At 36.7% G+C, this 12,753-nt stretch overlaps 1 protein-coding gene across 1 annotated transcript in view; it reads right to left on the bottom strand.

Moving 5' to 3' along the window:
- Positions 1-12,753, bottom strand: part of COL21A1 (collagen type XXI alpha 1 chain) — a 171,795-nt gene that overhangs the window by 95,551 nt on the left and 63,491 nt on the right. The window contains exons 4-7 of the mRNA XM_087856996.1: positions 4,400-4,568; positions 4,085-4,301; positions 1,553-1,726; positions 404-481 (exon numbers count right to left, since the gene is read on the bottom strand). Coding sequence (XP_087713122.1) covers positions 404-481; positions 1,553-1,726; positions 4,085-4,301; positions 4,400-4,568 — 638 coding nt within the window. The remainder of the gene's footprint in view (positions 1-403; positions 482-1,552; positions 1,727-4,084; positions 4,302-4,399; positions 4,569-12,753) is intronic.

The raw sequence follows: 12,753 nt of genomic DNA, 5'->3' as shown, positions 1-12,753 counted from the left end.
TCCTATTCTTTAGAATTGTGCTGTGTGGGGTATTCTGTCCACACATTTAGTTAAGTATAGAAATGTATTTTACACTCTGGATACTCCGGATATTCAAAGAATCCTAGATTTTTCTAGAGCAGGCTTAGCCCTGATTCACTTGAATACCGGAAACATCACACTCTGAGGTGTGAAAAAAAACATTTCCTTGTGCTCTTCCACTCACACTTGCAAAGTGATACATTATCATTTTACATCAATTATCAACCTCAAAATATGTTTTAATCAATGTAACTTTCATTGCACTGACAACAAACAAATTAACTCTGTATATTAAATTAAGGCTCACATATTATCTGACTTTTATTTATTGCTTTGAAAGTACTGAAGGAACATTTGGGGGAAAAGAATCCATCCTACTCACAAATCCAGGAATCTCGCATGCTGTCTCTCGGTTGTTCTGTTCTGGGTCACAGTAGATTCGCAACTTCTGAACATCAAACTAGGAACATAAACCCCATCAGGTTAAACTTGAGGACCAAGCTAACTACTTCATAAGAACGACCCAAGTACATGAGCAGTCATGGAAGGCTTAAATCATAGCACTTAACTAAAAAATAACAATACGAAATTTAAATACCTAACATTAATAGTTTAAAGATGCAATGCAACGTAATTCATAAGGAAAATTCTAGCACCCAAAACAAATCTCTAATTTCCTTCAGGAACCCACTGGAGCTTTTTTAGTATCTCTATATTAAGAGCTAGCCTAGAGAGCATGTCCTAGGACACTCAAAAGTTCTTTCCCAGGCCTTCTGTGTTTATCCTCATACAACATTTCTGATTACGAAAGAATGGGCTTAAGTCATCTTTAGTTTCAGAGATTTAGCTGTTGGCATGGAGTGTTGTGTGATGAGTAGTCCAAGCACCTGCTGCTATTTAAATATTCACTACACTACTCTGACATGTAACATTAATATATAGAGACCATGGTGTAATTTGAATAGGACAGTCTTCCCTTAATAGAAACAAGAGTGGGAAAGTAGACCTTTTCAAATAAGGGATTGTCCGAGAAATGGCTATCTTTGTATATACACATTTCTCAATCCACACCCAGATACTCCAGTTTTTAAAAAATATCCAAAAAAATAACAGTTTTGTTTAAGAAGAAAGAGTCCTGAAATGCATTAATCTGATCGTAACCTCACAGCTGCAGAGAAATTTTATAGCTCCCGACTCATAGCTCTAATCACAGTCTCTTTTCCAAGTTATTATTTAATCTATGCTTCTCCTGGGAAATATGAAATTAATGTTTCATAAGAATGTAGAATTCTACCCTGAACCCAGGGGAACAGTTTTCTAAGAATTCCTATAAAATCTATTAAGTCTAATTTTGCATTTTCATACACACACTCAAACACACAATTCCAGTACTAAACTGACCGCATTTTGTTTTAAGTGTCTTAAAGGAATTAATAATTAAGTTAAATACAGGTAAATGTGATAACTGCTACCACACTGGACAGCAGAAGCTCACTTTATACAATGCAAAAAGCAATCATTTTTTATCCACCTGAACGGTTTCTTCTTTCCCAGAATACTTTCCAATTTGAGTTTGCCCACTGATGAAGATCCCTAAAACTGGATGTAAGGGCTTGTTTTCAATTTGTTGATCATCGATATACAGAGTTACATCTTGTTCTGTTACTAAGAGACGAATTTGATGCCAGCCTTCATCAAATAATGTCTACAGGAAGAAAGTATGGAAGATTCGTAAGTAAAATTCCTAACAATCTTTCATTTTCTTTGTTCCCATCCCTTTGCTGCCAACCATAAATCCACACAACACAGACTGGTTGTATTGTATACTAATTCACCCTGACCCAAGTTGGGTCTCAAATTCTACCTACCGATTAATTTATGAAGCCCTACTTTGCATTACATATCCATTACACGTAAGTAGATGTAACAAACAATTTACTGAAGCAACTCCCTCAAGGTCACAAATAAGTTCCTAATCTCTGAGTCCAAATGGCTTCTCCCATTCCTCATCCTATTTACTTCATTGCAACTTTAGATCCTTAACTAGTCCATCTTCCTTGACATTCTCATTAAACTTCCATGACTCAAACCATCCTGATCATCTTCATTTCTTCTTCTCCAATTGCTCATTCTCTATTTCTTTCAGGGATTCTCTTCCTCACCTGCCTTTTGATGAGGTCTTTAACCCGCAAATCTGTCACTGACCTTTTGCATTCTCCCCTTTGATTATCTTATCCATTCCTACAGGTCAATCATTACCTCTATGGAATAACTCCCATATCTACAACAGCCTTGAACCTCTTTCCTACATACGGGATCTATAATTCTAATACTGGCTAGTATAGTTTTACCGGGATATTTCACAATCAGCCTGAGGGAGGGTATAGCAAAATGAACTTGAACTATCCCCAAAACTTTCTTCCTCTCAGTTTCCCTTGGATATTAATCTCCTCAGTTTCGAAACCGCAACAAGTGTCTTCACCTCTTGCCCTTCCCTCAGTTGCAATAATAACCAGATGCAAAGTTCTACCAAATATGTCTCTTAAACATGACTCAAATTCACTTCACCATTTCCATTCTCACTGCCATAGTTTATGCTCGTGGATATTTTGCTTTATCAGAATAATTTTCAAACATATCTCTAAGTCTTCCCTCTCTAAGCCAACCTTCATACCTCCACTACAATTAATCTTTCTCACTAGAATTCTGTCAGAGAAGATGCCATATCTTATTAATTTCTGGATACCTAGGACCTAGCCCAATTCCAGGACACAGATGAAAATATTTTTTTATGAAAGAAAATGGAGAAGGAGAGAGAGCCCCTTTGACCAGGACACACCTATGATTCAAGTCATTTTGATGAAATCCTGTCATCCATTGAATGAAGCCCAAAACCCTTTGTATGGTTTCCAGGTCCCCACAAATTGAACTCATACTTTGTTAGCTTTTTCTTTCATGTATCTTATACTCCAAACACAGGGGACACCACCACTTTCTCTTCTTTAAATAAAAGCCCTGCATTTTACTACACATGACTACTCAATACTGAACCACTGACTTACATGTCCTTCACTCTTTTCATCAACATCCTATACGTTCTTCAAGGTCCAGCCAAAAAGCATCTCATTAATAAGACTTGCCCACATTTTGTGTTAGAATCTACTTTTCCCCCTACATTCCATTAATACTTTGTACTTCTATTAGATACCAGAGGCCTTCAATCTTCCACTATAAATAAGTTCCTTGAAGGTGTGAAACATGCCTTATTCATTTGTGATTTCTTACAGAACCTAGCATATTGACTTTAATAAAAATGGCAGCCAAATCTTTAAGAAATTTAATCTGCTTACTAAGTGAAGAAATTGCACAGGTGGCATAATTTCATATGCAACCTTGTACATTTTCTAAATTATACAATATACTCTTAGACCATCATAATTATAAGAATGATCAAAACCTTAACTGTTTTTATCATTGCATCTGTATTCTGAACACATTTGACTGGAAAATATACTTTTATTTTTAGTTTATTAATTGTATTAAAAATAGGTTCCTCTGAGGAAAACATTCTCCTAATAAATGTGAATTCTGCACCCATTATCTACCTATATTTAAGGTTCTAACAAATGTCTTTATCTCAGTATCTTGTAGGACATGGCAGTATAAGACGGACCAACATGATTTTGAAACTGATGAGACTTAACTTCAATTCCTGATGTCACCATTTATTAGATGTGTTACTTTGAGAAGGAACTTAATATACTTGAAACATTTTTTGTCTGTACAGTGAGAGCAACAGCTTCTGCGCTGGGTGGGTATTATAATTACATGTTCCTGGCATCTAGCAGCAGACACTCAAAAATTATGAGTTCCACCCATTCCTTAACCCCATCTAAGAAACAATTTTCCTTCGTTTGTTGCTTTTATTCAGTAAAGCAACATTAAACTATGAAGTCAGTATCTTTTCAGCCATGTTAAAATTATGGCTTTCTTCCTCCAACACACACAAACCTGGTGGTGATTCCCCATGAATACCATCATAATCATACCCAGGCATCTTTACCTTAACTTGAGGGTCAGCGAAAATGACCACCTGTGAGCCATTAATTATGCTGGTTGTTGTAAATAATAATGTTTTATCCACACCATTTAAGGTAACTGCTATTTGTGGCCTTCCATCAATGGTTAAAATTCTCCAAAGATCCCACATTTTCTTGACCTTAAATCTCTGAGTGGAGACAAACACATATGATGGAGGAAGACCTTCTGGGAAAACATTGCTAGAAAAAGAAGAATACGCATAAGCTTCAAGAATTCTCAACATTGTCTACAGACATATCAAAAAAAAAAAAAGGATGTATCAACACATAACATATACCTTGTGACTTCTGATAAGTCAACCTTTGATGTTACTTCATATCCTTTTATCTTTGTTGGTGAAAGTGGGATTCTTTTCTTAACCTTTTTCTTTACACCCAAGCCTAAAAGAATATCAAACCCTTTCTCATCGCGAGCTGCCACTGGAATTCGTGTTGGACAGACAGATTCTATAAATCCAAAGCAAAAGCAGTAAACATTGATTAATCATGGATTACTTCAACAAGAAAATGAGAAATATTAGAGAAAATAATTATAAAATCTATATATGCACACAAATTTATATAAATGGGTATAAATGCATTTTCTGAGAAAACATGCAGGAGTGTTTCTTGGCATTCTCATTGAGAATGTCTCATTGAGACTTCATTGGAAGTCTCAAATGTAATTTTCCCCCTGAAAGACGATAAAAGTAAAACAGAAATAGAAGAGAAACATTTGTTAATAGACTGCTTTAAGAACCCTATGCTGACATTTATAAATCACTATGTTGAACACGGGCAACCGAATATCTGGGAGGCAGAATACTGGAATGGCATTGACAATTCTCACCCAGAATTTGCTATTAATCACATGACTTTGCATAACTCTTAAATTTCTTGGATCTAGGAGATGAACTCTAAGAATCCTTTCTTGCATTCCCAGCAATTGAGGGGTTAAAAAAAAAGTGTCATTCTTGATATTTTTTCCAGTTTTAGCAGTTGATAATTCTATAATTCAAATATCATTGGTTCTATTACTCTGGAAAAAACTGTGGGTCTTTTCTGTCCATGAAAGTTCTTGAAATGGGCCTATCATCTCATCTATGATTACGTATATTATTATAGGAATAATTTTTATAAATAAAGACTATCTCCTTAAGAAAAATCATTAAGGGGTGCCTGGGTGGCTCAGCCAGTTAAGCGTCTGCCTTCAGCTTAGGTCATGATCTCAGGGTCCTGGGATAGAGCCCCGCATCAGGCTCTCTGCTCAGTGGGGAGTCTGCCTCTCCCTTTCATTCTCCCACTGTGCTCTCTCTCTCTCTCGCTATCTCTCTCTCAAATAAATATCTTAAAAAAAGAGAATCATTAAGATTTGCATTATACAGTCATCTGTATTAATTATAAAAATATGGCATGCTTTTCACTTGCTGGGAAACTAGTATCTGAAATTATGCGGAAAATTTTAAATGGTTGAAATGTTAAGTTGTTATATTGTAAAAATGTTGCAATATTTTCAGATTCTTCCAAGGCCCTCATATAATATATACACTGAGCATTACTGCTTTTATTTTACAGAGCAGCTAACAAAACAAAACAAGAACAAACTCCACTAAACTTCTTTAAGATAATCACTCTCATACATTAAGAAGAGGGAAAAGTTTCATATTTATAATACAGTAAAAAGTAATGAGATGGATTTTATTAGCCCAATATGTACAGTCATAACTTATACCACAGAATATTGGAAATAAAATAAAGGTTTGATATAAATAAAATCATAAGTATTCCTGGAAAAGTAGGGGCATTTTTCTCTTCAGGTCTTAAATCTTAAGTTTTGAAGTAACGCAATGAATTACATCCTTCTTCTCTGGTAAGCTTGGAACTAAGTGATGAGGAGATATAGGAATGAGGCAAACAGATGTTGGTTAGACATGTGATCCAGTGAGTTCCATGAGACTGCACACCACCTCCTCACCCCATCCCAACAGCACAGGGCCGACTTATTCCCTATCTCACCTTAGAAGCAGGGCCTGCCCACTAAGCTCACACCTGGTCTAAAGAGGAAACCAGAACACACTAGCTCCACAGACACACTGATCTAAGGAAAAGAAAGCTGAAGGCTCTTGGCCAACCATGACCAGCTACTTTTATCAAACTCACTCATCTGAAAACTGATTTTCTCATTCAGTGGTAAGGACCTAAAAAAGAAGTGGGAGAGGGATCACAAGAGTTAGCCTAGCTGAAGCTCCCCCACATGAAAACATGAGAAGCAGGGTCTAAGTGTTTCTAATAACATTATACAGTTTAAATCACAAATCAATTAATAAAACTAAGTATTTTCTGTCATGATGCAGGGGTTCTTTTTTGGCAGGGAGGTATGCGGAACAATCCATGAAGCCTCACATCAGATGCATTTGATTTAAAACTGCAAAAGAAGTTCAGCTGAAAAGAAAACATTACATCATAAAAATATTCAGATTTGAATTGCTCCTTTGATTTGCTTTACAAATGAGAAATTTTAAGATGATGGATTAAGATCTCGGACTTAAGACAAGAACATTAGATTTAGACTTAAGCCTCTCTCTTAACCTCTCCTGAACCTCTGGCTTCTCATCTGTGAAGTGAGAATAATGATCTCCTTCACATGGTTTGTCTGAGGATCAAATGTGATGATGTATGTGAAAGTGCTTTGTGACTCCAAAATGGCACGCCAGTGCAGGGGATAAAGCAACTATTGTGTTCATCCTTTTGCTCTAACAAAGTCCTTTACACTGTCTTGTAATACCCAAACTTTTATGGGGAAACAGTGTGGCACAGCTTGTGAAATTAAGAATGTACAATATAGCTATGTTTTCATAACTACCTAGCACATCTCATTAAGAAGTATGGATTTAAATAATTATGTTTTCTTGAAGGTAATTTTTCTTCCCAATTCATTCACCTCCAAGAACAGTCTCTTAACACATGGGAAGTGAAAAAAAATAGTTTTTATGTTTGTATATACCTAGTTATAGGAATCAGGTAAGAGAAGTTTCCATATATAAAATGCTACTTTGATTACCAACCAACAATTTCTACACAAACTTGAGAGGAAAGAGAGGTAAATAATTAATTTCCCCATTGTGTAGAAAAAAGAAATACATGTTTAAGTATACAAACCACATCTAGACAAAAAGTATGGAAACTGGAAATAAAAACTGAAACCTGGAAATTATAAGTACCAGGAAAATCAAATGCTAAGACAGACTCAGTTGGGGACTTGTTATAATACCTATAATAGGTAATTAGAACAATCTAGATAAACCAAGTTGTTTTAAAGAATGCATTCAGGGGGCGCCTGGGTGGCACAGCCGTTAACTGGCTGCCTTCGGCTCAGGGCGTGATCCCGGCGTTGTGGGATCGAGCCCCACATCAGGCTCCTCTGCTATGAGCCTGCTTCTTCCTCTCCCACTCCCCCTGCTTGTGTTCCCTCTCTCGCTGGCTGTCTATCTCTGTCGAATAAATAAATAAAATCTTAAAAAAAAAAAGAATGCATTCAGGAGCAAGGGTAAACAAAACAGAAGACCAAAGTTCACAAATGATTTCTATACCAACTACACAGTTTTAATTTCATTTTACTCCAGTATGTTCAGAGTATTCAGGATAGGAATGTGTTCTTGGATGAGCAGAGATAACTCTATTTTAAACACTGGGGGCCAGTAATACCTGCTTTTCAGTTTGGATGACTTATTTTTTGCTTTTGTTTCCCTTGCCTTTGGAGATAAGAAAGATCTAGAAAAATGCTGCCATGGCAAAAATCACTTCCTGTGTTCTCTTCTAGGATTTTTATGGTTTCAAGTTTCACGATTAGGCCTTTAATCCACTTTCAGTTTATTTTAGAATGGGATAAGATATTTGCAAATGATACATACAATAAAAGGGGTTAATAACCAAAATATATAAAGAACTTAAAACTTAATAACAAAAAAACAATCCAATTAAAAAATAGAGGACATGAATAGACATTTTTCCAAAGAAGACATAGACATATGAAAAGATGCTCAATATCACTAATCATCAGGGAGAGACAAATCAAAACCACAATGAGATATCACCTTACACCTGTCAGAATGACTAAAATCAAAAAGACAAGAAAAAACAAGTGTTGGCAAGGATGTGGAGAAAAAGAAACCCTTATGCACTGCTTGTAGGAATGTAAATTGGTGCAGCCACTGTGGAAAACAGTATGGAGGTTCCTCAAAAAATTAAAAGTAAAAATGCCATATGATCCAATAATTCTACTACTAGGTAGTTACCCCCCAAAAAGCAAAAGCACTAATTCAAAAAAGATACGTATACCCTTATGTTTGTTGCAGCATTGTTTATAATAGCCAAGATATGGAAGCAACCTAAATGTCCACTAAAAGACAAATGGATATACACATACACGATGGAATCTTTTACAGCCATAAAAAAGGATGAGACTGAAAAAAAAAAAAAAAAGATGCGATCATGCCATTTGCAACAACATGGATAGACCTAAAAGGTAGTATGCTAAGTGCACTAAGACAAAGAAAGACAAACACCATATGATTTCACTCACATGTGGAATCTAAAAAAAAAAAGAATAAACAAACAAAAAGCAAAATCATACCTGTAAATACAGAGGATGGTGGGGAGATGGGCAATATAGGTGAAGGGGAGTGGGAGATAAAGAAATTTTAATAGTATCATATATGTCAGATGATAGATTCACTTGCAGGGAGCATAGCATAATGCATAAACTTGTTGAATCACTATGCTGTGCACCTGAAACTAATGTAACACTGTATGTCAACTATATTCAAAAAATTTTTAAAAGTTTTTAAGTGATCCATAGAACATAGAGAAAACTATTCACTTTTCTATTAATTCTCAGGGCTTAGTAATGTAAGTAATACAATATTACCAAGGTCATAAAAACATGTTTTATTTAAAATTCTGCCATGAACACAGACACAAAAACTGTATAAATCTTTAGTCTAACTAGAGCAACCAAATTTCAACTACACCTTTCCAGCTGTAAGTTAGTATCACAGGGAACATTTCTAGCCTACTTTATAAGTGCCTATTTAATTCGATTCCACATTGCCACATTGTTGGTATGTCACCCCTCTCCAGATGTCACATGTTTTTGTTTTTTCAGATCAAGGGAATTCTATCAAGATCTGTGGTCAGAAACCAAAAATAATTTTATTGATCCAGGCCTGATAGTCCAATAAAACAGAGTTGTCTGGTGCAGATCTGTGCAAGCCAACTTCTTCAAATTCTCCTGGACTGAACTTGATTTTGATGGTAAGGCAAATATGAGTGTATGTCCAATTGGTATTCAGTGGCCATTTAATACATCTGCCTTTCTGAAGGTCTATTATATCATCGTGTACTCAATGTCATGCACAAGTTCATCAAAAGGAGGAACAGTCATCATTGTTTCAATTTAGTGGCAAGGTTGTGATAACTTAGGCTTCATCATAACATACTGAAAATATAATAAAATAGGAAAACCAAAATAAATTATAGGAAAGAGAGCCTCTTACCAAAGATTAGTTAAATAACAAAGAAGGCAGCCCCAACTTCACACAATTTCTTTTCTCATTACAGACTGAATGATCTCACCCTCCTCTACCAGCAAGTAATCCCACTGTCTTGAAATCTAGGTTGATTTAGAGTCAACAGTCCTTCATCTGAGGAAGATGTCTGCCAGATGCACGGCTGACCAACAATGGGATACAGTAAGCGTAGATTTCAATGGTAAATCAATGGGAACAAGAGACTCCTATTACTCTTCAATACAAATTGTGCACAAACCAGGAAAGTTAAAATCTCTTGCACCATTAAGTAGCCCCACTGATCATAGAATATATTATTTTTAACAATAAGAAAAAAAATATAAAAAATAACAATCATCTTTGGCCTAAGGAATAGTTAAGGAAAATACAATTCTAAAGGCTTACAAAATTACAAAAATAACTCATCTAGTTTTGCCATTTTCCATTTCAGAAGCACTGATTATGTAATGAAATTTTTTTTGTTATTCCTGCTCAAATACTATAGATGGAGAAAAGTTTCAATATAAGCTTTAAGCATTCCTAATGAAAATTATTCTGAGTATTTTCTTGTTCATTCCTTTCTTAGACATAATTAATTCACACAACTGCACCTAGAGCCAATCATAAACATTGACAGCAAGGTTTATATGCTTTAATTGTATATTTTCTAAATCATGCCATAATCATTCTACTTTTCTAATGAATACACATCATTTTTCACATAAAATATAACCATATGTGTTTATTTGGAGGGAACATAGCTCTAGCCTCTCTAATTAAATGGAAAGTTCGTATTTTTAGATATACTACAAGTCCCTGACAATGTAAGTTGCCTTCAATACAGATTAGATTCAAAACCTTTTAATCTACAGATAGATTTTAAAGTGATTCTCCTGAATGTGTGATGAGATTTTATGGAATATTATACTCAGTCCTATCCTAAGCACCAAACTTTACCCCATCTCCCACCTCTCATTTCCGCTGCCCCACCACAATAGTTGGAAATTCATGTATATATGTACCAACAGTAAAGAGGATGAATGGAAGGGAATCAGTTTTATATGAGGACAGAAAAGTTAATCACATGTATGTTATGAAACCATGGAAGCTAAAATACTGGCCACCTCCAAAAACATCTCATTTGTCTGGGCCATGATTGCTGATATGTATACCCTTACCCTCAATGACTTCTAATGAATTACAGATGGAATTATATGAGTAGGGCAGGGTGAACTACCAGGCCACTATTACAAAGCATTGTAAAGCTTGAATTAGATAATCAAATTATCCAGCAATCTCTAAGCGAAGAATAGTATACAGAGTATGAGTGATTTTTAAGATTTTTATTTATTTTTGAGAGAGAAAGAGAGCAAGCATGAGCGGCGGAGGGACAGAGGAAGAAGCAGACTCCCCACAGAGCAGGGAACCCAATGCAGAACTGGATCCTGGGACCCTGGGATCATGACCTGAGCAGAAGGCAGATGCTTCTGAGCTGACTGAGCTACCTAGGCGCCCAAAGTATGAGTGATTTTTGATGGGCGGAAAAGAAATTCAGGAGAAGTCCTAAACATCATTCCAAGTTAAAGTGCATCATTGTAGAAAGCACTGGAAGGAAATAAGCCTCAAAGTTTTATGGGATGAAAGATACCAAAGTTATACTCAAGCAGCAGTGTCTCTCTCTCTCTCAGAAGGTAAGGCTGAGGATGCAAAGCTAATTGCCTTCTGACCTCTAGTCTTTGGCCCTGTTTGAGCAAGTCAACATCATACACTCTTTTAAAAAAACAGATAAATTTCCTGCCTCGCCCAAAAGTCAAGATGGCGGAAAATAAAACAGAATACACAGGCAATTTTCTAGAGCCTGCTCTTTACCCGCACCTGTGCACAGGCAAGCTCAACATACGTGAATTAAAATATGGGTCCTAAAACCCAGTAATTCAAGCCATCAGCTGCTGGAAGCCCTTAAAGACACCTAAGGATGGTATCTTCCAGGGCACAAGGGGATATTTCTTTCTCTCTCCTTTCTCTCCTCTTTTTGCATCAAGCCCATTCCTGATTTACTCAAAAAAGAAACAGAAGAATGATGTCAGCAAGATGGTGGACTAGAAAGTCACAGCCCACATTCTCCCACTGAATGAAACACTGATTTAACAATAATAAATGGACCAAAATACCTTTATGAAAATTCCAGATTTAGGTTAAGAAGCTGAAGTACCCCAGTTGAGCACAAAGCCAAGAACAGCCTCACTGAAACAAGTAATATGAGTAATTTCACTTTATCCACATCGTTCCCTCCCCCAGGCCTGTACAAGTAAGTGCCAGCAGAGGACACCCTCGCTTGCGATACTGCCCTTGAGTGGGGGAAAAAAAAAAAAAGTGGAGCATGTATCCACAGGGCTGCCCAAGAGACTGGTTTCAGTCTCACCTCATTTGGAGCACTGAAGGAACTGGAATCATTTGGATTCCTGGGAACTGCTGAGAACAAAAAGAGTCATGGGGTGGGGGGAGAGAGCTTGTTGTGGCTGGCATGGCTCAGCACCATCAAGAGAAGACACACAACTTGAGCCTTCTCCCTCTGAAGGAAAAGAGTGGAGCATGTATCCAGCATTCTAGCTTTCCCAAGGGCTGGCTGAGGGAATAATACCGGTCCACTTGACTAAGGATGCTGACAGGGAACCAGAACACTTTGGATGCCTAATGCCCACTGAGAACAAGATGGGGAAGCTTATTACGAAACTAGAGAACTTAAAGAGCTACTGACAGATACCAAAGGGAGTGAGAGATTATGAGATCCTGGGGGGGAAAAAAAAACAGCAAACCTCTCTAATTGAGAAACTGCTCACTCACACCCAGAGAAATGGCATCCCTCCATAAAAGGCTTCAAGGGCCCCCAGAATCACTAGACAGACTAATGGGACTTGCCCTGTACAAAGCCAGTTGGTAAAGACTGAGAGAAGCGACTATTTTTTCAAATGAGTGAATCCCAAAACAAAGCTGTAAGATACACAACGGAACAGGGAAACATGATCCAATCAAACAAACAGAATAACTCTCCAGACACCAACCCTAAAGAAAGGGAGGTGTATTAC

Source organism: Ursus americanus, chromosome 29 (genome assembly GCF_024610735.1).
Source record: "Ursus americanus isolate L20-20 chromosome 29, mUrsAme1.1.p, whole genome shotgun sequence".
In the NCBI taxonomy this organism is placed as follows: Eukaryota; Metazoa; Chordata; class Mammalia; order Carnivora; family Ursidae; genus Ursus; species Ursus americanus.
Note: the sequence above shows the minus strand (reverse complement) of the source record. Positions and strands in the feature narration are given on the sequence as shown.